Below are 26,649 nucleotides of genomic sequence, written 5' to 3' on the forward strand. Positions count from 1 at the left end.
ATGGGTCCCTTTCAAATTGGCAGGCAGTAACTAGTGGGGTGCCACAGGGATCAGTGCTGGGACCCCAGCTGTTCACAGTATATATTAATGATTTTGATAAGGGAACAAAATGTAACATCTCCAAGTTTGTAGATGATGCCAAGTTGGGTGGGAAGGTGAACTGTGATGAAGATGCAGAAATCCTTCAGCATGATCTGGACAGGTTGGGTGAGTGGGCAAATCAGTGGCAGATACAGTATAATTTGGATAAATGTGAGGTTATTCACTTTGGAAGCAAAAACAAGAAGGCAGATTACTACCTGAATGGCTGTAAATTGGGAGAGGGGAGTGTGCAGTGGGACCTGGGTGTCCTTGTGTACCAGTCTCTGAAGGTAAGCATGCAGGTGCAGCAGGTGGTAAAGAAGGCAAATGGTGTGTTGGCCTTCGTTGCGAGAGGTTTCGAGTACAGAAGCAGGGATGTGTTGTTGCAGTTATACAGGGCCTTGGTAAGGCCACACCTGGAACATTGTGTGCAGTTTTGGTCTCCTTTCCTGAGGAAGGATGCTATTGCTCTCGAGGGAGTGCAGTGAAGGTTTACCAGGGTGGTTCTGGGGATGGTGGGACTGACATATGAGGAGAGATCGAGTAGGTTGGGATTGTTTTCGCTGGAGTTCAGATGAATGAGGGGGGAATGTCATAGAGACTAATGAAATTCTAACAGGATTGGACAGGGTTGATGCAGGGAGTATGTTCCCGATGGTGGGTGTGCCAGAACCAGGGGTCACAGTCAGAGGATTCGGGGTAGACCGTTTAGATGGAGATGAGGAGACATTTCTTCACCCACAGTGTGGTGACCCTGTGGAATTCATTACCACAGGAAGTAGTTGATGCCAAAACTGTGTTCTGTGTTCTCCTTTAGATTCAAGTTAAAATTATACTGAGTTCTGAAGAAGGGTCACTGGATTTGGAAGGTTAACTGTTTCTCTCTCCACAGATGCTGCTGGATCTGCTGAGTTTCTGTGTTTAAAATTTCTGTGTTTGTTTAAAATTGTGCTATTTAGTATCATGAACAAAGAACCAAGAAAATTACAGCACAGAAACAGGCCCTTCGGCCCTCCAAGCCTGCGCTGATCCAGATCCTCTGTCTGAACCTGTCGCCTATTTTCCAAGGATCTGTATCCCTCTGCTCCCCGCCCATTCTTGTATCTGTCTAGATATATCTTAAATGACACTATTGTGCCCACCTCTACCACCTCCGCTGGCAACGTGTTCCAGGCACCCACCACTCTCTGCATAAAGAACTTTCCACACATATCTCACTTAAACTTTTCCCCTCTCACCTTGAAATCGTGACGCCCAGTTATTGAGTCCCCCACTCTGGGGAAAAAGCTTCTTGCTATCCACCCTGTCCATACCTCTCATGATTTTGTAGACCTCAATCAGGTCCCCCCGAAACCTCAGTCTTTCTAATGAAAATAATCTTAATCTGCTCAACCTCTCTTCATAGCTAGCACCCTCCATACCAGGCAACATCCTAGTGAGCCTCCTCTGCACCCTCTCCAAAGCATCCATATCCTTTTGATAATGTGGCGACCAGAACTGCACACAGTACTCCAAATGTGGCCGAACCAAAGTCCTGTACAACTGTAACATGACCTGCCAATTCTTGTGCTCAATACCCCGTCTGATGAATGAAAGCATGCCGTATGCCTTCTTGACCACTCTATCCACCTGCATCACCACCTTCAGTGTACAATGGTCCTGAACACCCAGATGTATCTGTGCATCAAATTGATGGTCTATTTTGGTGTAATTTGATTGTGTTTGAAGATTGAATTAAGAGTGACTGATAGAATCATAAGATCCTGGAGGATGTAGTCAGCTTGAAAGTTGTGATGTCTGTGAAGTGTAAAGTTCACGTGGTAATCAGTGATACCTAACAAAGAATGAATTTTGTTCACTAGGAATTGGAGGAGGAATCATCCACAATAACGAGCTGATTCATGGCAGTATGTTCTGTGCTGCCGAGTTTGGTCACATCATGGTGTCTATGGATGGTCCTGAATGCACGTGCGGGAGTAAGGGCTGTATAGAAGCATACGCCTCAGGAATAGCATTACAAAGAGAGGCAAAGAGGTTACATGATGGTAAGTGACACAACTTCCAAAAATTTAAATATTTTTCATTTAACAAAGTGACGATAGCATTGTTTCAAATGGGAACCTAACGGTGGAATACGGAGGCCATCTTAAATCCATTGATGTGTGGAACCTACAGCAGGCATGTTGGCTATATAGAAGAATTTGTGTTGTGGCTCTACAGACCACATACGGAGATTAATTATGTCTGCATTGATTCACAGCTAGTTCTGGTTGAAAAGCCAATCAAGAGTCTGATCCTTAAAAACACAGCCACTGAGTCAAGGTGTCTAACCTCCTTACCCACTGCTTGAATAAGGCTGCCTCTAGATACAACGTAGAATGAGTTCGTGTAACTCTTTGTTTTAAACACGTTCTTCCACAGTCCCTTGGTTTAAAGCCATATCTTTTCCCATGTTTCTAGCTGTCCTTGAGAAGGTGATCTGCCTTCTTGAGCCACTGTAGTCTATGTGCTGGAGGTTAGCCCACAGTTCCCTTGAGGAGAGAATTCTGGGATTTTGACCCAGTGACACTGAAGGAATGCCAGTATATTTCCCTGATATGGAGATGCCTGTGTTGGACTGAGGTGGACAAAGTCAAAAATCACGCGACACCAGGTTATAGCCCTACAGGTTTATATGAAAATGCAGCCCTTTGAAATATAGCCCCTTCCCCAGGCATAGTGTGAGAGAGAGTATAAGACACAGAATTTATAAGCAAAAAGGTAACAAACCTGAAACTTGCCACCTCTTGTTCAATCTTTAATCAGTTAGGAAGGAGACTCCTGATTAAAATGCAAAATCCAAATTCCTTTCAAGTCATTGTCCCAAGATAATGAAAAGTTTTAGCAATATACACAACAGGTGACGTCTCGGATCAGACAATACATTCTAGGTGTAAGGTCTTGCTTAGTATCTGTCTGTTTTAAACTGGGGTCAGGTTTGTTTTTTCAGCAAAACAATGTATCTGCAACTACACAAACTGTGTGTGTCTGTGTGTGTGTCTGTGTGTCTGTGTGTGTGTGTGTGTGTGTGTGTGTGTGTGTGTGAGAGAGACAGAGGGTCTGTGTAAGTGTTTGAGTGTGTGTACAGGGTTCCCAAGCGGAATACGAGTTGCTGTTCCTGCAACCTTCGGGTGGCATCGTTGTGGCACTGCAGGAGGCTCAGGATGGTCATGTCGTCTGAGGAATGGGAGGGGGAGTTTGAAATGGTTTGTGACTGGGAGGTGTAACTGTTTATTGTGAACCGCTCTGCAAAGCGGTCCCCAAACTTCCACTTGGTTTCCCTGATGTAGAGGAAGCCACAACGGGTACAGTGGCTACAGTATACTACATTAGCGGATGTGCAGGTGAACCTCTGCTTGATGTGGAAAGTCTTCTTGGGGCCTGGCATTTCCTACATTTTCCCCATTTCCTACCGAATAACCTCATCCCGCTCACTTGACCTGTCTATCCTCCCCGGACGGACCTATCCCCTCCCTACCTCCCCACCTACACTCACCTTTACTGGCTCCATCCCCGCCTCTTTAACTTGTCTGTCTCCTCTCCTCCTATCTTCTCCTCTACCCATCCTCGACCCGCCTCCCCCTCTCTCCCTTTGTATTTCAGAGCCCTCTTCCCTCCCCCATTTCTGATGAAGGGTCTAGTCCCGAAATGTCAGTCTTCCTGCTCCTGAGATGCTGCTTGGCCTACTGTCTTCATCCAGCTCCACACTTTTTGTTATCTCTGATTCTCCACCATCTGCAGTTCCTATTATCTCTGCATCCAATCAATGTCCCTTTGTAACCTAGAACAGCCCTCCGCACTATCTACAATGTGACCCACCTTTGTATTATCCACAAACTTACTAATCCACCCTTCCACTCTTTCATCCAAAACATTTACAAAAATCCCAAATAGAAGAGGACCCAGAACAGATCCTTGTGGTACACCACTTGTAACTGAGAACCATGTTGAATATTTTCTGTCCACTACCACCCTTTGTCTTCTAAGGGTCAGCCAAATTCTGAATCCAATCTGCCACATTTCCCCCTATCCCAAGCCTCCTTACCTTCTGCATGAGTCTACCATAGGGAACCTTGTGAAACGCCTTACTTGAATCCACGTATACCACATCTACTGATCTATCTGTGGTTCTAGTCTATGATTTCATTTATTTGATTAGTGAGGAAAACATTTTGTAGAAGCTTTTTGTTTACATGTGTCAGGAGAAGTGGCAAGAAAGAGCAAAGGGAAAACGTATGAGAGGAGAATACTGATAGGTTGGCAAGTGGAATCAGATTGCGGTGTTGTGATAGGAAATATCAGTTACTGATGACTGACAGTCAACTGACCAACTTTGTTTAAATTTTAAACAAGACAAGATGACTGTGTTTGGTTAAGGCAGTGCCCTGACAAATGGCTGACACCATTTTGTAGAGTTGTCACAGCACAGTCTGTGCAGACTTTCTTGTCTATAATGAACAGGACCCTGTGTATTAATAAATGTGGCTTCCAGTGCATGTGCCATTCACTGCTCTGAAAGCACTTCTTATCTTCAGCTCTGTTTAATATTTCTGTTTGCCTCTTGCAGAAGATTTACTCCTAGTGGAAGGAATGTCCCTCAAAAATGAGGAAACAGTGAGTGCGATTCATCTCGTTCAAGCTGCAGAACGAGGAAGTACTGAGGCACGGAAAGCCCTCCGAACAGGTAATTCACAGCATGTGGAGAGTACACACTAATCTGATAAACTCTGCAGTGAGTTAAGAAAGGGCAGTGGCTGCAGTTTGGATTACAGTAAGATTTTTGTGATAGGAGGTGACAGTTTGGCCCTCAATCAGCTTCGACTTGTCATCATAGTCATGAGACCTAAATCTAATTCATCTGATCAGCATCAGTGATTACCATTTACATTAAAGTAATTTGTACTGGAAAAGCTGGGCTTTTACCTGCAGGATTTCTTTGCTGATAAGGGATGTACTGATAATCACAAAGGTGGCTGTTGGTTTCTGTAGTGTTTGTGATGGGAATATCTGTGAATTGTTTTCAACCAACAACTCGTGTGACCGCAGGGAGGATTGATATACTTGGTTAACCCAACTAGCCTGTTGTGCCAATGGGAGGAGCGATTAAATGTGACATTGTTGGTGTAACTCTGCTATTCATATTGAGTAGCTACAGTAACCTCATTAATTGAGATGCAACTGGAATTGGAAAATTCAGTATAAGCCAAGCGCTCATTTTATAAACTACCCACACCAGATTTCATTGAGGACCATGTGAAATGTTTGCTTTAGCTTGTTTGCATTGAGGTCTGCAGTTAATTCTCACTTGAGCAAATAGAACAAAACTACCTGTCTTTAACCAAGTTCCATTATCAATGCTGTATTAGAATTGGAGCAAGTTTCCCAGAATAATCCTAGCTGGTTTTCTTTTTGTTTTTGTGGCTCTGTTGTTGAGAAGGGGCAGTATTACCACTTTGTTCCCCAGTGTCGCTCCTCCAGGCCATTAGTGTAAAAGATATATCCTAACAAGATTCCTCTTGAGAAACAAGTTCCCTAATGTGAATTGTCTGCAAGTTCTGTTGTTGCAGTGATAACAGAAGGGGTCAAGACTTACGGATATTCACAGGCCTGTGAAAGAATAGGCCCCACACATTTTCAATGAAAACACATCAGATATTTTGTAGACAGCTCTGAAGGAGCTCCTATCATTAGTAATGAAGAAAAAGAAAAGGTGCAAGCTCTGGAATCAGTATTTTGTTTCTGTATTTGCTGTAGACAAGTTAGAAACCTTCATTAAGAGACTTGAAAATAAAGAAAGAAAAGATAGGGAGGGAGGAAGGATGTTAAAATAATTACCTGAAGAAAAGTGAGAGAAAGACTAACAAGTCCCCAGGACCAGATGGCCTCCCACGTACAATTTTCAAGGAAAAGACTGCAGGGATATTGCATTCTTTAGTTAGAATCTTCCGGTCAGAGGCTAGGAATCCTGTAGCAGGTAAGTTGCCTCCTGACTCCCCAAAGCCTGTCCACCATCTACAAGGCACATGTCAGGAGGGTGATGGAATACTCCCCACTTGCCTGGATGGCGGCAGCTCCAACAACACTCAAGAAGCTCCACACCATCCAGGACAAAGCAGGTATGAAGGCTTGTAAAAGCAATTAGCTTGGAAAAAAATATTGGTTTGCTAATCCCTACAGGGAATAGGGATGAATGGATCTTTTTCAGTTTAGCAAGTTGTAATTAGTGAATTACCACTGTGATCGGTGCTGGGACCTCATTCTAACAGTCTATATCAATGACTTGCATTGAAGGCACCGAATGTATAGTAACATAAAGCTACCAGTTGCACCAAGAGAGTTGCTCAGTGGTTAGCACTGCTGCCTCACAGTGCCAGAGGCCCAGGCTTGACTGCACCCCCACGTGAATGTACATATGGAGGTTGTGCAACCTCGCCATGAGTTTGCACATTCTTCCCGTGTCTGCGTGGGTTTCCTCCAACAGTCCAAAGATGTGCAGGCTCGGTGGATTGGCCATGCTAAATTGCCTGTAGTGTTCAGGGATGTGTAGGTTAGGTGGGTCACAGGGGCGTGGGTCTGGGTGGGATGCTCTGAGGGTCGGTGTGGACTCGTTGGGCCGAAGGGCCTGTTTCCACACTGTAGGGATACTATGGATAAAAGATGAGTAGGAAAATAAGTTGTCAAGAAGATAAAGAGAGTCTGAAAAGATTAAGGTTAAGTGAATGTGCAAGAAACTTCCACATGGAGTATAATGTGCGTCAATGTGAACCAATCAATTCTGGTGGAAAGAATAGAAAAACAGTATACTGTTAAATAGAGAGAGATTGTGTTAAAGGGGTTCTGGGTGCCCAATTATAAGAATCACACAGCTAGTTTGTACTTACAGTAAATGGAATGGTGATGTTTATTATAGTGGGAATGGCATAGAAAAGAGAAGAAATTTCATTGCAGCTGTACAGATCACATCTGAAGTAATGTTTTCATTTCCTTATTAGAAGTGGGAACTAACTACATTAGAAGCAATTCAGAGAAGTTCCACGTTTTTTTTCCTGCAATAAAGGGCTGATACTATGAAGGAAGGTTTGGGTCCATTTCCATTGGAACGTACCAGACTGAGAGACAATCTTATTGAAATATATAAGACCTTGAGATGATCGGATAGGGTAGATACCAGAGCTGTGTTCCTTTGTGAGAGAAACTAATGCTAGCGAACACAATTTAAAAGTGAGGTCTCCTTTTCAGTAGGAAGATGAGAATGTTTTATCTCGGGTTATTGATTTGGGAGCAGCCTTCCCAGAGAAATCTCAGAGGCTGAGTCATTGAATTTATTCAAGTATGTGTTAGCGACTTTTAATCAACACCAGAGTCTGGAATTGTGGAGATTTGCAGGAAAATAGAGCTGAAACCAGACCCATAGTTGTATTGAATGGTGCAGGAAGATAGAAAAATTGAATTGTCTAGTCTGTTCGTGAGTCTAATGTTCCTCTAGGCCCAGGTGAACAGCACTTGGTGCAAGGTAAGGCATGAACAGCAGCCTCTCAGACAACCGCAAGTTTACAGATGGTGGAATTGGCAGAGCAGGAAATCCCAGACTGAACAGTGTCCAGAACATTGCAACATTTTCATATCAAGTAATTTACTCAATTTCTTATTTAACTTTTAAAACTCATTGCTTACATTTTATATTCTACTATGTTGCCTTAGAGGTAACCTAGCTATTATAGCTTCTTAATGCAGTGCAGAGAAGGCTATTCAGTCCATCAAATCTGTAACAGCTCTTTAAAATAAGTAGTGGATAAGCTGCTCTGATGCCTTTGTTTTTAATTTTGTGATAATCAAACATAATCTTGTTATTTTTCACAGCTGGCTGTGCACTTGGAATCGGTATTACAAACATTCTGCACACACTGAATCCATCTCTTGTTATTCTGTCTGGAGTTCTAGCTGCTCACCATGAGAGTATTGTGAAGGAGGTGATCGCCCAACGAGCCCTGCCATCCACACAAACAGTTGAAATAGCTGTCTCTCATCTTTCTGATCCTGCTCTCCTCGGAGCAGCCAGTATGGTTTTAGATTATGCAACACGCAGAACCTATTAGACCAACGGGAGTTTGTTCCCAGAACCGACCATGTTTCCATTTAGAAAACTGAAATTAATTTAAGCTTTTTCTTAGCCTTTCTTCTTTATTTGTTGAGTCTTCCGTGTGAATTTCGTACTGCCCCAAAACCAGCTTAATTCTGATGAAAGATTGCGTGGAACTATCTTTCAGATTGTGTTAGTTTATAAGTTCTATTCTATTAACAACACTATTTCCAAAACACACTCCCACAGCCTCACATTTGTGCAATTCAGAGTTACTATGTTCCCTTGAAATTCCAGAATGAAGTCTAAACTATCCTTTGCTTAAGCCACAGCTGCCAAAATAGAGTCAGGACCCCAATGGGGCTGTGGGTTAAAATTCTTGAGAAATCTGAGGTAGTCATGGTTGCCATGGAATTCAGACCAAGTAACAATAATTGCGCTTTCACTCGGGCCCTGCTGTCACTGAGGGATCTCGATTTTTTTTCAAGTTTCAAAATAGGGTTATAGTGGGAAACAATTTGAGAAATGCTGGCTTTCCAGTGAAATCGAAAAATTTTGAGTTCATGTCCGAGGTGTTTTGATCAACAACACTATTTAGTTCAAAGGCCCCCATAGAAATTAAAATCAGAATGCTGCTGTGCCTTGTACATGTTATGTTGCAGAATTTGTTCATCATCTTATTGCCATTAAGGCAAAGCAATCCTGGAGCTAAACCTTTGATCTTGATTTAAGTTATGTTCCAGAAACCTTCTGGAGTTTGCAGACACTTAAACCCCTCAAAAGGAAATCAAGTTTTTAGAATCAAGTTTGCGGTCCCTGTAGGCCACTTTGGTACAGCTTCTGATTAGGTTATGTATTTACATTTTCACCTTACAACCTTGACAAAGCAGCAGCAGTTCATAAACCTGCTGTTGAACAAGAGGGAAATGAAACTGCCTTCTTTCATTTCAGCATTTTGGAAGTGGCTCCAGTTTTTACTCATACCCCAATTAGAAACTCAAATCCTTCACATCCTTAGCCTGACAGAGCTTTAAAACCCTCCCAGTCCCAGGATCTCTGACATTTTTACTCCTAAGGGTGGAAAGTGTGACAAACTTGTTTGACAGGTGATTTCCTGTGGGCAGAGTTTCTTCCACATTTAGTAAAAATTCCTGATTGAACTTATCTACAAGAAATCCTGGAGAATATGGTAAGCTAGAGTATGTGTGTCAGGTCAAATGAAGAGAAGTACAGGGTCGGGGAGACTCATGTGGAGCATAAGCTCAGACATAGACCGGTTGGGCTGAACGGTCCATTGATGAACTGCAAGGAAGGATTGTGAAAATCTCGGGAGGAGGAAAGCAAATAGATGGAGGGGCTTAATTGTGTGGGACAGGTGGATAAAAGTCAGCTTTCCAAGGGCAGGACAAAATTATGGAATTGGTTTGACAGCAACTTGATGAAAGACAGCAAACTGCGGGAACCTCTTTAACACATTAGAATGTCATAAATGATCATCTAAAGGTAACCCTGCCAGAATTACTTGTACCTTTCCAATGCATTAATCAGTAAATGAACAACATGTACCTTCCGATTCATGACTGCTTCAGTGTGATGTGTGGTTGAAATGGCAAATTGGGAGCAAGTTGTTTTCTATATCGGGAGTTTTGCTGAACTGCTAGAGAGGAGAGGTTGCAAAGTGAGAACAGCTGTTGGAGCAAGGCGTGGGTAACTGAGCAAAGGCAGTAGCAGTGGCTCCAACAGTCTAAAGTGGAGAGGAGCTGCTAGTTAGAGAACAGATGGCAGCAGTTCCTGTTCACAGAATCTCCCCTCAGACTGCAGCAATAATCTCCTGTGCTCAGAAGGAATAAACATCCTATAGTCAGTGGGGATGGGGGAGTGGGGGGAGCAGATCCCTGTCTGGGCGTCCTTTTAAAAGGGTGCTTGGATCATTGACCTTGTGAGGTAATGCTACGTGATTAGCCAGGTTACTTGTGAACAAAAACTTAATTGGCTGCCTGCTGCCCACTGCCCAGCCAATCATTGAAATGCATATTTTTCTGGTTTTCCCCCACTAAAGTTCCAGCCATAAACACTAACTAGTTATACATGGCATAGTTCACAAGAAGACTGGACATACAGAAAAATTTGTAGCTGCCATGGAAAAGATGGCACACGAGATTTTATAAATCCAAAGAATTACAATCTCGTACCAAATGGTGGACCATTCTCTGACAGAATTCCCGAAAAGTACTCAATATATTGAGCGCAGAAATGAATTGTCCCAGGCATTTATCACTGTTTATGTTGTGTGCTGAGCTGAATATGTTTAAATTAAATTCTACATAACTTGTTTGTGTATCACTGTAGTTAAATGAGAAATAAGAATTATATTTCCAATGCTTCGTGAAATTAATTCATTATCTTGGAGCAGCTTTTGCTGGAATTCAAGTCACCAAACAGCAGTATTTTAATAACTTTTTATAACTTTTTTTCTGAGCATTACTGGTCCTTTAAGAAAAATGAAATTTTAACCATGGCCTGGCTTTCATTAGTAGGTTAGTATTAACAGGACATCAATAATTTGTTCAGTTTCTTCTCCAATTTGCCAATCTTGAAACCTAAAATTTATAATTTATGTCAATCACTGATATGAACATTCAAACTAAATCAGTGACATAAATTAAAGAGTTACAGTCCATGCAACTTCTTCCTTTCTCTGCCAGTACTGCCTTGATCTAAAAATGGTAAAAATAGAGTAAACTAATGGTGATGACGAATTCTGTGATCAGAGTTAATTATCACAAATCTCCTTAGGGAAGTTTTTTCGTACATAAGGCTGTCATGGTGGTGGGTAAGTTAAAGGCAGACAAGTCAAGAATTTTATTTTTGTTTTTTGAGGATAAGGATGGGGGGTGTAGATTGATTGATTACAGGGCAGAGATAGTGTTTGTTTACAAGGAAGTAAAGATTAAACTATAGTGTAGAAAAAGAAATACATCTTTTGCTTCAATATTAGCAGAATTAATGTTTCCGAACTTTATCTGCAGTTAAATTTAGGCAAAATGTTGTTGTCTTTGCCTGTTTTGAAGTTTTGTTTTCCATTTCTGTAAAATTTAAGAATGAAGGTACTGATTGTAATTAATTTATTACCTAACTGTATCAAAATGGCAAAATCACTGATTGTGTTAGTAAATGAAAAGTTGTGGGGATTTTTACATGAACAGGAAGGGAGCTATGTCTCCCACACCCATCAACACTGAAGCTTTCTGTATGTTTCCTGTTCCTATTAAATGGGTTTAATGAAGAAATATTAACCCATCATTTTGGAAATTTGAGTCATTAAATGTCCATCGATGGAAATCCTGACTTTTTTGTAACCTTTGTTCAGTGAATCTTAATTTGTGTGCCGCAAAAAAGAATTGTTAATGTTAATTAAAGTACAGTGTTGTTGCAATCCTAACATTGTTGTTGGGATCCTCACTCCCTGGAATTTATTTATATTGCTTGGCTCCATGGTGTAAGTGAAAGTTCTATTCACTGCTGTACCTGTAACTGCACTGTCCTGACCATCAGACATTAAAAATTTTAGAATGCAACAAAGTTGCTTAACTCTGATGTTTAAGTCGAGGCAGATTTACAAAATGTTTGCAGCAATGGCACATTTATACTGGTAAGCTGAATATCATTTTAAATAAAAATGAAGGACTTGAATTCCTATGTTCTCCAGTCTGCTGTTTTAGTTTTAATTTTACTTAATATTCTATTCTAACCAAGTTTATGTTTTAAAAAGGAGCTCAAAATACTTTTATTGGTATTTTCTTATTTTCTTCTATCATGGCTTTCTATCTGTGTCTCTGTGGATAGCAGCCTCAACTTGCTCATAGATTGTGGCTGCAAATTCTGTTGAAGGCTGACAAATCCACTGCAATACCAGACAACGCTGCACTATCAGAACTGTGTTCCTTCCTTTGAGATACTAAACTGCTTCCCCGTTTGCCTGGAGTTAAAAGATTCCATGGCATTATTTTGGAAGAGAGCAAGAAGTTTTCCATAGTGTCCTGGACAATCTTTATCCCTCAGTAAAACAGATTTGTCATTATTACATTGCTCCCTTGAATAAACCAACATTTATTCTAACACTCAGTCAATGGCTGTCACTTCTCAAAGGCATTAACTCAAACCCCAGCGAATTTTCAGTCTATCTGGAGAGATGAAATCTTTTAAGGACATTGATGCTTACTCATTCCTCATGCAGCTAACGTTCTTATAGTATATCCTGTGATCAAGTAGCACATTCTGCAGCTGTGAGGCTGCCTGCTTGAAGCTGCATGGGCACTCTGTGTGGTTGCACCCATATCTCTTCATCCCTCCCTTCCTCATTGGAGTCAATGCTGACTGCGTAGCCAAATGGAACATTCACTACAATGAACTGCATTTGTCCTCTCTCCAAAGGCTGCCCCATTCAAGTCACCATTGTCTTATCAGACCAAAGGGCTGCTCTCATTAGAGAGAGAGACAACTAGTGGTTTAACCTGAGGGCCACCATACCTTGAGTGAAGGGAGTGGTTGAGATGGAGAGTCTTTCATGGTGACCTCACCCAGAGATGGGAATTGATCCCATGTTGTTGGCATCACACTGCTTTGCTAAATTGACTCCCAAAGGCTGCTGCTGACCCGGGGGACATCCTTCCACTGGCAGCACTTCATTTTTGTCTCCCCTTCTGCAGTATTTCCTCAACTGTTTATTTACTTCTTGAAAGGATGGCCTCCAGGCATATTCATGGTGTGTCTTCTGGATCCTTTCGCAATTCAACTACCTCCCAAAGGGGTTGGTACTCTCCACAGTGGGGGGAAAAAAAGCCAGAAAAGCTCTCGAGTAGTGAAAACTGCTGATGCTGGAGTCAGAGATAACACAGTGTGGAGCTGAAGGAACACAGCAGGACAGGCAGCATCAGAGGGAACACAGTGTAGAGCTGGAGGAACACAGCAGGCCAGGCAGCATCAGAGGGAACACTGTGGAGCTGGAGGAACACAGCAGGCCAGGCAGCATCAGAGGGAACACAGTGTGGATCTGGAGGAACACAGCAGGCCAGGCAGCATCAGAGGGAACACAGTGTGGAGCTGAAGGAACACAGCAGGCCAGGCAGCATCAGAGGGAACACAGTGTGGAGCTGGAGGAACACAGCAGGCCAGGCAGCATCAGAGGGAACACAGTGTGGAGCTGGAGGAACACAGCAGGCCAGGCAGCATCAGAGGGAACACAGTGTGGAGCTGGAGGAACACAGCAGGCCAGGCAGCATCAGAGGGAACACAGTGTGGAGCTGGAGGAACACAGCAGGCCAGGCAGCATCAGAGGGAACACAGTGTGGAGCTGGAGGAACACAGCAGGCCAGGCAGCATCAGAGGGAACACAGTGTGGAGCTGGAAGAACACAGCAGGCCAGGGAGCATCAGAGAGAACACAGTGTGGAGCTGGAGGAACACAGCAGGCCAGGCAGCATCAGAGGGAACACAGTGTGGAGCTGGAGGAACACAGCAGGCCAGGCAGCATCAGAGGGAACACAGTGTGGAGCTGGAGGAACACAGCAGGCCAGGGAGCATCAAAGGTGCAGGAAAGCTGACATTTTGGGTTGGAACCCTTGCCTGCTGTGTTCCTCCAGCTCCACACTGTGTTATCTCAGAAAAGCTCAGGAATTGGCTGTTAAATGATACTAATTTGGTGCCAATCACTGATTTGACTGTTCCCACGTCACAGGATAATGTTAGGAACTTGGTCAATCACACCTGCACTTTCATTCCTATCACATTAGACAGTAAAATCCTGTCCTTACTGTGCACTTTATTTTTCTCCCTGGATTATAGGAATTGTTGAAACAAGATCTGTGAACAAAGGTCAAGATCAGTAGAGATAATGGGAACTGCAGATGCTGGAGAATCCAAGATAACAAAGTGTAGATGAACACAGCAGGCCAAGCAGCATGTTAAAAGCACAAAAACTGATGTTTCGGGCCTGGACCCTCCGAAACGTCAGCTTTTGTGCCCCTAGGATGCTGCTTGGCCTGCTGTGTTCATCCAACTCCACACTTGGTCATCTCAAGATCAGCAGAGATGCTTTTAGATTAATTTCATTCAATGATATTAATAGGTTTGTCTATAACCTCCTCTCACCCACACACCCTTACTTATCTCTATTACTTCCTCCAGCCCATATGCCCCTCCCTTTGTCTGTAAACTTTTCCAGCCCCTTGCACATCTCAATATATCTGTAACTTCCTGCAGCTCCTACACCCCTCTATACTTCTGTAACCTCCTGCAGCAACTACACTCCACCGTATCGCTGTAACCCCGTCCAGCACCTACACCCTTCCCTATCTCTCTAATCTTGTCCAGCCCCTATAGCTCTCTCTACCTCTGTAATCTCGTCCACACCTTACATCCCTCCCTATCTCTGCAACCTCCTGCAGTACCCACATCCCATCCCATCCTGTCTCTGTACCATCCCTGCACCCCTTTGATCCCTGCTTCTACAATATTGGAACACACACACCACACCCCTCAACCTCTTTCTGTGGAAATTATTAAAACCTATTTGACCAAGTCTTTCATCACCTGCCCTTTATATGGGTTACTGTCAAATCTAGTCACTAATCTGGTCTGTTAGGACTTTGTGACATTTTACCATGCTAAACAAACTGTAAATGCATTTTATTGTCGTTCTATAAAACAATAGGTGCAGTTTATCTGCTGTTTTTAAAAAAAGGCTTGAACATAAAATCAATTCAATAAGCTACATGGAAATATGGGTTGATAATGCAAGAAAATGTCACTCAACTGCCTTCACATGCTGCTGCTTTCTCCCTTTCTCTCTCTCTCTCTCTCTCTCACACACTCACGCGCGCACACACACACACACTCTCTCTCTCTCTCGCTTACAAACACTCTCTCTCTCTCGCTCACACACACACTCCCTCTCTCTCTCTCTCTTACACACACACACACACACTCTCTCTCTCTCTCTCACACACACACACTCTCTCTCTCTCTCTCTCACACACACTCACTCACTCACTCACTCACTCACTCACACACACACACACACACACACACACACACACACACAGTGCCTATCTTTAAAAAAAAACATACTTGACCCTTCAAAACTCTGTAACTCTGATTGACTGGAGTCTTCTGGACTACACTGTTCATTAGGACAAGGCAGGAACTAGACAAAGTGTCCTGAGCAGCAGATCACAGCATCTGGAATCCCAACAAACAGATTATCAGTCAGTCTGAAAAAGATAAAGTGTCACCCATGATGCGTGGAATTATCACAATTGAAAAGTGCTTCTGTCCTGCTTTGCGTACACCCATACTGACCCCATCAAACTGAGGCTTTTAATTATACAAGCAGGACAGAACACCAACATTTCACTGGAGGTGCACTGATGATGTTACCCAGCAGGATGATGAAACATCTACAGTCAAACACACCGGATCAACAACCTCGTCCACAACCCGATCTAGAAATCATCTTAAAAACTCTAAACAATTTTGAAATCTTGTCTGATCACATGATCGCTGTCAGAGGACTGAAGAACTGCTAATGTTTCTCTTTTATTAGAAACGGGAGGAAGGGAGCTGAAAGACGGGATTACTGTAGTTTAGAGGAGGCAATAGCCTAGTGGTATTATTGGTGGACTGTTAAGCCAGAGACCTAGATAACATTCTGGGGAACTGAGTTCAAATCCCACCACGGCAGATGGTGGAATTTGAATTCAATTAAAAATATCTGGAATTGAGAGTCTAATGATGACCATGAATCTATTGGAAAAACCCATCTGATTCACTAATGTCCTTTAGGGGAAGCTATAATCCTTACTTGGCCTGACCTGGCCTAAATGTGACTCCAGACCCACTGCAATGTGGTTGGGCAATTAGGGATGGGCAATAAATGCTGTCTGGCCAGTAACACCCTCATCCTGTTGATGAATAAAAACAAAGTCAGATCTTAAAAGATTAAAAAAGTAAACATTGTACTGAACCAGCCATGAAGTGTCAAACCTATTGTGCAATGAAAGTGAAATAAAGGAGTTTTCAGGTCCTTTCAGAAGCAGCTTTGCTCAGTTCACTTGCAGGAAATGGGAACGCATCTGTAGGAAAAACAATGTAGTTACTGAATAGCAAGAACTACAGATGCTGGAGCCAGAGATAACAGTGTGGAGCTGGAGGAACACAGCATTCCTGACCCAAAACATCAACTTTCCTACTGCTCTGATGCTGTCTGGCCTGCTGTGTTCCTTCAGTTCCAGACTGTGTTATCACTGAATTACTGCTGCAGAATCCTGACCTCAAATTTATAACCTCTTCACTTTGAAACAGAAATTTTCTAGCAAATAACAGGACTGTAATGGTATTAGACTGAACTGACTTCCATCTTTATAAGAACCAAAATAACTGCAGATGCTGTAAATTAGGAATAAAAACAAAAGTTGCTGGAAAAGCTCAGCAGTTGTGAGGAAGGGTCACTGGACCCGAAACGTTAACTCTAATTTCTCTCCACAGACCTGCTGAGCTTTTCCATCAATTTCTGTTTTTGTTTTACCTTTAAAAGCCTCTTTTATCTGCATTTACTTTTTATATCTGTAATGGTCTAACTTTTAATTTTACCAATAGTTATGCAATAAACTAATCTTAGATCTTGTTTGAAATCAAAGCATTGCTAATTTTTAAAAAAATGTTAAAACAGACAAAAATGAAAAGGTGCTAAAGGAGCGATATTATTTCAGTTTATTAATGACAATGTGGACAACGTTTGATGGTAATGACACCCTGTTTTGTGCTCTATCATTGATACACTCCCATATCACGGGGCGGCACAGTGGCTCAGTGGTTAGCACTGCTGCCTCACAGCACCAGGAACCCAGGTTCACTTCCACCCTCGGGTAACTGCCTGTGCGGAGTTTGCACATTCTCCCCGTGTCTGCGTGGGTTTCCTCCGGGTGCTACAGTTTCCTCCAAAGATGTGCAGACTAGGTGGATTGGCCATGCTAAATTGCCTGTAGTGTTCAGAGATGTGTGGGTTATAGGGGGATGGGTCTGAGTGTGATGCTCCAAGGGGCGGTGTGGACTTGTTGAGCCGAAGGGCCTGTTTCCGCACTGTAGGGAATCTGATCATGTTTTATAGACTCATATCTTGGGAACTGCAAGTGGTCATTAGGATCCTGTTTTTGGGGGCACATTGTGGGTTAGTTACTGCATTTTTACCTTGGGCACTTTGGTTGAAATCAAGTCCATCCCATTAAAGTTTCCCTTCTTTATGTGGCCGGTGCACTGGGCAACTCCGAGTTCCTGTAGATTCATCACTGATCTTTAATGCAATCTCAGGGAATGCACACAAATGTAGGCATGGTTTATTGGTCCCCAACTAACCCAGTATTTAAAAAAAAGTCCAACACAGAAACAGGCCATTTGGTCTATCCAGCTAATGCTAGTGTTTAGATTTGACTTGTATCTCTTTTCAACTTTTTAAGGTAACATCGCTTTCTGTTCTCTTCCTCTTTGTATGCTCATCAAACTTATACCGAAACAAATCAACACCATTCATTTCTGACAATCCCTGTAGGAAAAGGTTTTACACTCTGCTGTTTGGATAAAGAACTTTCTTCTGTAACCCTGATTGGATTTCATGTTGACTATCTTGGATTGATTTCCTCTACTTACGCTCTTCCCAACAAGAGGAAGCTCCCTGTATCCACTCCAGCATTTTAAAGATCTCCTATAGGTCACCCCTCAGCCTTCCCATTGCAGGATGATATAAACCCCATGTTTCTGCTGTCATCCTTATAAATCTCTCTTTAGTGCCTTTATATTCTTTTGTAAAATGGCAACCTGTGCTCCATCCAAACATTCGACAGTTTAACTTCTCTATAACCTGACTTCAGGAGGTTAAGCCTTATTGCTTGGATTATTATTGTCATTAACATGTGCCGCTACATGTAGAGAATTGTGCTTTCATGATTTTGGTTCTTATTTTTAAACTAATATGTGGACCTCCTACTTTTCTTGGCCTCAGAGAGATGTAAAACCTCAGGCTTACTGATGCTGAAATTCAATTGTCAATTATTCCTTTGGCATCTGATCATACTTGGATGATGATGGGCCACACTGCGTGCCTGTCCCTTATGGATTGGACACACTTTTGTGGCTGTATATTTCAATTAATAAGTGTCAGTGCCAACTGGCTCAGATGATCAGTGCTGATGTTTCTCCCTGCAGTGGGTGCTCTTTCCCACTATCTGGTCACTTCTGTTGCCCTCTGTATTTCCATCTCCTTTCTGTCTATGTGTCACCATTCACTCTGATTTGCAGCAAGGACTTCCCTTGCGTTGGCTGTGATCCCGGCCAATATGAAGCGTCACTTGCAGATATATTGATTAGATCATAGGTGACCCATGTCACAACCTCATGCTGATTGTGAGCTCATGTAGACCATGCCTGTGCCCATGTGGCCATCGTCAATTTGACCGTATGACCCAGATAAGAGAGTTACCACTGTCTGGAGATCTGTGCATCACTGCATTCTGGTGGACCACCGTATTCAGCGCTGCTAAAGTATGCCCAATGTTTACCTGAAACAGCAGTGATGACAATCTGCTTAGCTGCTTTTCTGAGCTTATCTGCAGGGCATCTTTAACTGGTTTCCTGTTCACAAGAAGTTCAACAATTGCCTGGAGGTTTTTTTGGCACAGGAGGTCATGTTTTTGAGGGTCAAGGTCTAAGATAAGTAGGAAGAGTGGGATTGTGGGGAAGTGGGAAGATTGTAGGTGGGGAAGTGGTAAGGGGTGTGCATCTAAATCATGGTAAGGCCCAGATAATGGGGTTGGAAAGGAATTGATGGGGCTTCATGAGGAGCAAACAGTGCTTGGAGTAAGGGGGGGTGTGGTGTCAGACTTCAGGAGCTGGTTATTAATTCGCTGTTGGGCCTGTATGATACCCTCTCTCTCCTCTTGACCCACAAGCCCACAAGGTTTAGAGGGGATTTTAGGAACAGCCTTTTTGCCCAGAGATTGGTTGGGGTCTGGAATGCATTGCCTGGGAGGGAGTTGAGGCAGGAAACCTCACAGCCTTTAAAATGTATTTGGATGAACCTTTGAAATGTTATGACATGAAAGGCTATGTGTCTAATGTGGGAATGTAGGACTAATGTAGGCTGTAGAATATTTTTGGTAGTATATTCTTGATAGGCCAAAGGGTCTCTTCTGTGATGTATGATTCTACGGTTCTACAAGCAGTTTGGCTCATTGTCATTGCTTCAGCTACTGTGTTCCCTGAGAGCCAGGACATTCAGCCACTGTGGTTAAAACAGAACGACTGTAAAAATGAAAGCACAAAGCCTGTTATCACATTGAAATGACCAACCTGCCTCCTGTTAGCAAGATGGTCAAACATCCATTGTACTTACCTCTGTTAAAATAGAAAGGATTTAACATGGGTTAGGTTTATATTTCAAATTTCTCGTATTTCCATTCCTGACACAATCCCAATTCTCTTGGCCTCGGTAGTTAAAATGTAACTATTGGATAATTCTTCAAATTACTATGTTCATATTTCAAAATATTTGCATTAATTATCTTATCCTGTAAAACTAAATTCTGTTTTATAATTCTTGAACACAAAAATGAGCAACAAATGTGGATGTTATTTTCTCTAATGAATACAGGTTGTTTCTTATAGAAATATGTCAGCAGTAAAGTGTAGCCAAATAGTTTCAATTTGACTTGCTAATGATTTGTAAATTGTAATTGTTCTCATATCTATTTAAACACAGGCTTAGTTATTACTTCATTATTTTTGTGTTCAATTTTCTATTTTGTTTTGTTCAGGTTCCATTCTATTTGGAATCCTAAACCTTAGTTTTAACACTTCTCAACCCTGGGGAAATCTGCACAAGAGCATTGAAAATCCTGCTTCATTACTTTGTGCAGTATTTCTCAATCTTTTGTGTCACTTGCCATGTTGATATATTTTTCCATTCCAAGTTATACATAGAAGTCATGTCCAATGTCTACACCTGCAGGCCATTTAGTTCAAAACCAACTGATGTCTTTCCAAGATAATAAAGTGTCAAGCTGGATGAACACAGCAGGCCAAGCAGCATCTCAGGAGCATTGCCTTTCCACCTGGACCTGGCAGCATGGATGTGATGGAGATCCTGAAAGGGCACAAAAAGCAACACTGAGCTCCAGCTCCCTGGAGCTACCTTTTGTTGTGGATTGACTGCTAGAAGCATAGGCATGCAGTTATAGTTACAAGTGTTTCACCTGTACAATGTAGCATCATCTCTGTTGGCTGTAACTTCTTCAGTCCTGGTAACCAATCTGATAGAGCTGTAATACTTGCCCCTGTACAAAATTGACAGGAATTCCATTAACATGGACAAGTTCTGGCTCATCTAGATTAACTAGATCCCCATAGCAATGTCTCTACATCTTCTAAAATGGAAGTATTCATGTAGATAGCATAAGAATACTGCAAATTACACCAGAAGCAATACACATTAGAAGGAAGATATGTGTACGTTGTTTGCAATCAACTAACTTCACTTTTGGGCTATAATGCATGTCTCAGCCTCAATTCTCCAAAAGGTTTGGGGCTACCCAAGCACTGGTTCAGGAACAAACCATCATCATCCACCCAGTCAAGAAAGAACCTGTGGATAACTTCATTGAGCATTATGGTTTGATAGATCAAAAATGGGAGAGAGAATCAGGTAATGTCTCTTTATGTTGGCATGAGAGTTACTTAACATTGTCAGCATAGGGGAAGTCAAAATCTTGACAGGGCTGGTGAAAATGTGCAATCAATCTGTCTTCTAAAACAGAGCTGTCAACATTAATAATATGGTGCTGGAGAAGCAGAATCTCTCAGTAAGATAAGAGTCTGAAAAAGTTGACTTTCTCTGGGTCATCCAACCATAGTAGCTGACCAAAGATGTCTGGCTTGATCAACAATTTGTGAGGGAGAAGCTGCATATGACACCATGGAAGATCACTATCTACATATCCAGGATATGGAACATTACTGTGCAGTACAGGCCCTTCGGCCCTCAATATTACGCCAACCTCTGAAACCAATCTGAAGCCCATATATGGTCAGGAATAATCTGCAGCATCTAAGCATCCATGCTGTTGCAAAGAAGAAACTACCTCTTCCATTCAGAAACTGATAGCCTGATCCAGAAAGCCAAGCTACCACAAACAAGAAAGTACCTGTTTCAACAGGGCAGCTGCTTACCAGGAAAAGAAATTCAGGAAATTCTGGATCCTCCAGGTAATGTAATATATGAACAACCACCAAGGATATGACAGAAATAACATATTCTCCAGTGAAGAAATGATCCACAGATCAAATCCAGGATCAACTGTCTTTAAACAAGAGACCTACCATCTTTCCAAGTCTTCCAAGGATGGAGACAAAGTGTCTCCAGCCGTGTATCTATGCCAATTCCCTAACCTCCTATTAATTATAAAATAAAAACCAAAAGAACTTTGGATACTGTAAATCAGGGACAAAAACAGAAGTTTCTGGAAAAGCTCAGTAGGTCTGGCAGCATCTTTGAAGAGAAAATCAGAGTTAACGTTTCGGGTCTGGTGACCCTTCCTCAGAACCCGTCCAAAACATTAACTCTGATTTTCTCTTCAAGATGCTGCCAGACCTACTGAGCTTTTCCAGCAACTTCTGTTTTTGCTCCAATGATTCAGACCTGACCAAATGTAGTGGTACTTATTGCTATCTTACAATAAACCTTGTTACCTAAGAACAGTGCTTCTTCTGTGGTTACTTTACAGCAGACGTTTTCAGCTGGCGTGCTACATGAAGGTGAGTCTGTGTCATGAAATTCTGAGGAGCTGCATTGCATAGCGCCCTCTGATAACAGAGTGGAGAAAGACTGACCATTTATAATGAGGAGAAACTGCACATGGACATTAAACAGGCCATGCACCAAAACAGCTGTTAAACTGGCCTGTTAACTGGACATGCTGCCACATTAGCATGAGATTTAAATTGAATATTTTTGGAATTATTTTATTCATACTGCCTCTCTAAAGCTTAGAGTCAAAGAAGAAATGGGTAAGTTTCTCGTCAAAAGAGGTGATTCCTTGCTAATTCAGTCAATGAAACATTTGAATCCAAAGCAGGGAAAAGTTGTTCAGTGAAGGCTAAATGAGGGTTCTCTGGCTTTTGGATTTTCATGGACTGGAGATGTTTCTTGACCCTAATCTAAGTGCCTAATCTACAGAGAAGTTGGTAAACACTGCAATAGTACCAAGTAAGCTCAGATGCATTTACACATCAAACTCTTGCAAACAAACTCATTCAGGACTTCAAGAATTTAAGAGAACAAAACATCAAGCAGACCCAGCATCTGATGGAGTGCCAGTGTGTGTGGGAGTGTCAGATAGAGCTCAACAGCTAATTACCTGTTGGCTGATCTTAACCCAAAATCAAAGAAGCCCCACGTATTGTCAAAAACTTAATCGTGCCTCAACGTAAAACAAATAGTAGGTGTGATGTCAGAGATCACCAAAATTCCACTCTTTGAAAATACAGTTAAATGGTGATATTGAGAAGTTGCTGAAAAAGGAGTTAGCTACTGGTTTACTTTCAAGTCCATCAATGTAAGTGGGTATTACCAGCTGCTGGCCAACATTCAGTCTGTTGATAGAAGCTCCATTCAGAAGAATGTTTCCTTTTAGAAGGAGCTACTAGGTCATGTGACTGGTAAAGAAATATTTCAAGTAACAGATACCTACTTGAGGGAAATAAACTTACCTTGGCCATGTTTCTAAGCATGTGACCTGATGGAACATTGAAGGATTTGTCAGTAATCTGAAAAAGCAAAATCCTGAGATTCAGATCCCCCATTGTATCCTCCACTGTGGAACTCTTTAGCTAAAACAAGGCATCCAAAAGTAACAAGCTATGAAAATCATGTGTCGCACAGAATTACAGCCATCAAAATCATGTCAGTTCTTTATTTTGTGCGTAGAGGGGGGCCAAGCATCAAAGTTTACTGTTACACACTGAGGGGTGATTATTATAGTGACATAAGGTTCTCTTCTGGGTTCATGGGCTGTAGAGAGAACTGATAGAGTTTTCAACAATTTATGAACTGCCTTCTGAAGAGTTACCATCTCATGGTTACTGATGGGCTGCGTTGGCACATCCTGCTGACATTTTCAGCCATTACAGATAAACTTCGCTGTTTCAGGGCAAAACTGGGCCTCTGGCAAGAGGCAATAGCAGAGGGTTGATGTGTTACCATGAGCATCATTGGCGAATGAAGCACATCTTCACATTCAGACATAAAGTTATGTCACATGAGATTCAGGGAGAGCTTGCCATTTGGATACGAAATTGGCTTGACGGTGGGAGACAGAGCGTGGTGGTGGAGAGCTGCTCTTATGAGCCTTCTCGTGGCTTTGCTCCTGAGCCTGGCCAAGATGATCATTAACAGATCCAGGCAGCGGGCTGAAGAGGTGGGTCTTCATTCCTGACTGTCCACTCTCTTTCCTGGTTATGTCTGCACTTAGCTGTCCCTGGAGAAGGAGCACGCAGTGCTCACTGGCAGAGTCGAGGCTTTTCAAGATGCTGGGCACCACGTGGAGTGCATTATCAGCCTGGATAATTATGTTCTGATTTAGTTATTGTTTCTGTCATATAAGCTTCTGTTTTGCCTTGTAAGTTTGTGTTTATTTTTGGTTTGGTGCCCCGGGAAAAGCCAAGGGGGCTTTTATTGTAGCCCGACCCTGTCCCCGTTCCAGATGTGTTTGATAGGGATTGGTGAGAGGGGCAATTTAGTTTTAGTTACAATGAGCAGGGGCACTTCCTGGATTTTAAACCATTGTTATCCTTGTCCCAGGCGTGTTTAATGGTGATGGAGCAGAGGAGTTTGTTTTTTAGTTGTTTATTTATTTATTTCCTTTGCTTTTGCTGGAGTTTATTTTGTGGTCCCTGTCCAAAAGAGGTTGGTGGGGACGGAGTCAAGGGAGAGCCGTCCAAAATGTCAGTCTTCCTGCCCCTGAGAAGCTGCTTGTCCTGCTGTGTTCATCCAGCTCCACACCTTGTTATCTCGGATTCTCCAGCATCTGTAGTTCCCATTATCTCTGATGCCATTTTTTGATTGTTTATTTGCTTTTGTTTTTCCCAGAGTAATTGGGTATTTATTTTGTTTAACAAAGTCAAGGAAGCTTTAATTTCTGTTTCTGCTTTGCTCTGTGTTTCACCATGTGCTGTCCCTGTCCTGTGGAGTATCTGATAGGGACACTGTTGGGAGGTCTTGGATTTTTTCTGTATATACCTTTTGTTTGAGAAAATGGTGGGGTTGTTTTTTGTCAGACTGCAGGCCTGTGACCAGCAGTGTTCCACAGGGATTGGTGATGATCATTTAAATAAATAATTTGGAATATAGGAGACATGGGTTAGTAAGTTTGTGAATGACCCCAAAATTGGTGGCAAAGAGCACAGTGAAGATTAAAAAGAGATCTTGATCAATTGGATCTATGGGCTTAGGAGCGGTAGATGGAGTTTAATTTTGATAAATATAAGGTATTGCATTTTTGTAAAACAAACAAGGACAGGACTTGTACAATTAATGGTAGGGCCATGGGTAGTGTTGTAGAACAGAGACCGAGGGGTTCAGGTACATAATTCTTGTAAATTTGCATCGCATTTAAACAGGGGGGTTAAGAAGGTGTTTAGCACACTTGCCTTCGTTGCTCAGACCATTGAGTATGGAATAAAAAATGAAAGAACTGCGGATGCTGTCAATCAGGAACAAAAACAAAGTTGCTGGAAAAGCTCAGCAGGCCTGGCAGCATCTGTGAAGGAAAAAAGTAGAGTTAATGTTTTGGTTCTGGTGACCCTTCCTCAGAACTGGCTGGGAAACGTCAGTTTATGTGCCGAATAAAGGGGAGGGGGATGAGGTAGGTTCGGAGGAAGGGTCACCAGACTCCAAACGTTAACTCTGTTTTTTCCTTCACAGATACTGCCAGACCTGCTGGGCTTTCCCAGCATTGAGTATAGAGTTGGGGCAGTCATATTAAGATTGTGTACAATGTTGATGGGGCCTCTTCTGGAGTATTGTGTCCAGTTCTGGTCACCCTGCTATAGGAAGGATATCACTAAACTGGACAGGGTTCAGAAAAGATTTACAAGGATGTTGTCAAGGTAGGAGGGTTTGAGTTATCCAGGTAGGCTGGGACCTTTTTCACTGAGAGGTCAGGGGTTGATGGGTGACCTTACGGAGGTTTATAAAATTATGAGGGGCATAGATAAGGTGAATAGCAAGGGTCTTTTCTCAAGGGTAAGGGAGTTCAAAACTAGAGAACATATTTTTAAGGTGAAAGGAGAAAGATTTGAAAAGGACGTGAGGGGAAATCTTTTTTTACACAAAGAGTGGTTCATTATGTGGAATGAACTTGTGGATGTAAATACAGTCACAACATTTAAAAGACATTAAGATAAGTACATGAATACAAAAGATTTGGGGGGATATGGGCCAAACACAAGCAGGAGGGACTAGTTTAGTTTAGGAACATGGTTTTGGTTGGACTGAAGGGTCTGTTTCCATGCTGTGTGACTCTATGACTCTAAACTTCTGGTTAAGTGGTCACTGGGTTGGTGTGGCCATATCAGTGACACAGAACCAATCTTTAACAAAATTCTGACAGGATTCCCACCCTTAAAATTTGTGCAAGACCTCACTGGACTGAGAATCTGTTCGGGGACATTACAGATCAAGGTCACAATTTCGGTTCTGGACTCATATGAGAAGGAGCTGGTTCAGTTCCCAGTGATTGTGGTAAAAGGCTCAGGCCCAGGCTGGATGGGGCAAAGCTGGCTGAGGAAGATTCACCTTGACTGGCTCAATGTTTTTCAATTAGAAAATGACCGCCTGAGTGAAATCCTAATTAAATACCCAGACGTTTTTCAGAAAAGTCTAGGGACAATCAAAGGAGCCAAGTTCATCTTGCATGTTGACCAGGAAGCAATTCTATGATTTTGCACAGCCTACCAAGTGCCATTTGCCTTATGGGCAAAAGTAGAGGTAGAAATCAGGAGGCTGGAAAGCCAGGGAAATAGCAAACCAATCTAGTTTGTGAGTGGGCAGCACCAGTCACACTGATTGTGATGCCTGGTGGGTCGGTTTGCCTTCATGGGGATTTTAAACAAAGGGTAAACTGCTTTTTGCAGCTGGATATAAACCCAATCCTGAGCACCAGGCTTTATACGCGAGGCTGGCAGGGGGATCTGTCCTTCACAAAGCTGGACATTAGCCATGTGTATCTACAATTGCAGTTCGATGAAGACTCCCAGAATTATGCTACAATTAATACCCATAAGGATTCAGACCAATAAACAAGGCTGCCCTTTGGTTTATCATCTGCCTGTGCTGTTTTCCAGCGG

The 26,649-nt window shown here is 42.4% G+C and overlaps 1 protein-coding gene across 1 annotated transcript in view; it reads left to right on the plus strand.

The window, feature by feature from the left end:
• gne (glucosamine (UDP-N-acetyl)-2-epimerase/N-acetylmannosamine kinase) overlaps positions 1-11,899 on the plus strand; it is a 78,145-nt gene extending 66,246 nt beyond the window's left edge. The window contains exons 11-13 of the mRNA XM_059645985.1: positions 1,944-2,126; positions 4,688-4,804; positions 7,981-11,899. Of these exons, the coding sequence (XP_059501968.1) occupies positions 1,944-2,126; positions 4,688-4,804; positions 7,981-8,216 (536 nt within the window). The 3' untranslated portion in view covers positions 8,217-11,899. The remainder of the gene's footprint in view (positions 1-1,943; positions 2,127-4,687; positions 4,805-7,980) is intronic.
• Positions 11,900-26,649: the final 14,750 nt, after the last annotated feature.

This window comes from Stegostoma tigrinum, chromosome 1 (assembly GCF_030684315.1).
Source record: "Stegostoma tigrinum isolate sSteTig4 chromosome 1, sSteTig4.hap1, whole genome shotgun sequence".
In the NCBI taxonomy this organism is placed as follows: Eukaryota; Metazoa; Chordata; class Chondrichthyes; order Orectolobiformes; family Stegostomatidae; genus Stegostoma; species Stegostoma tigrinum.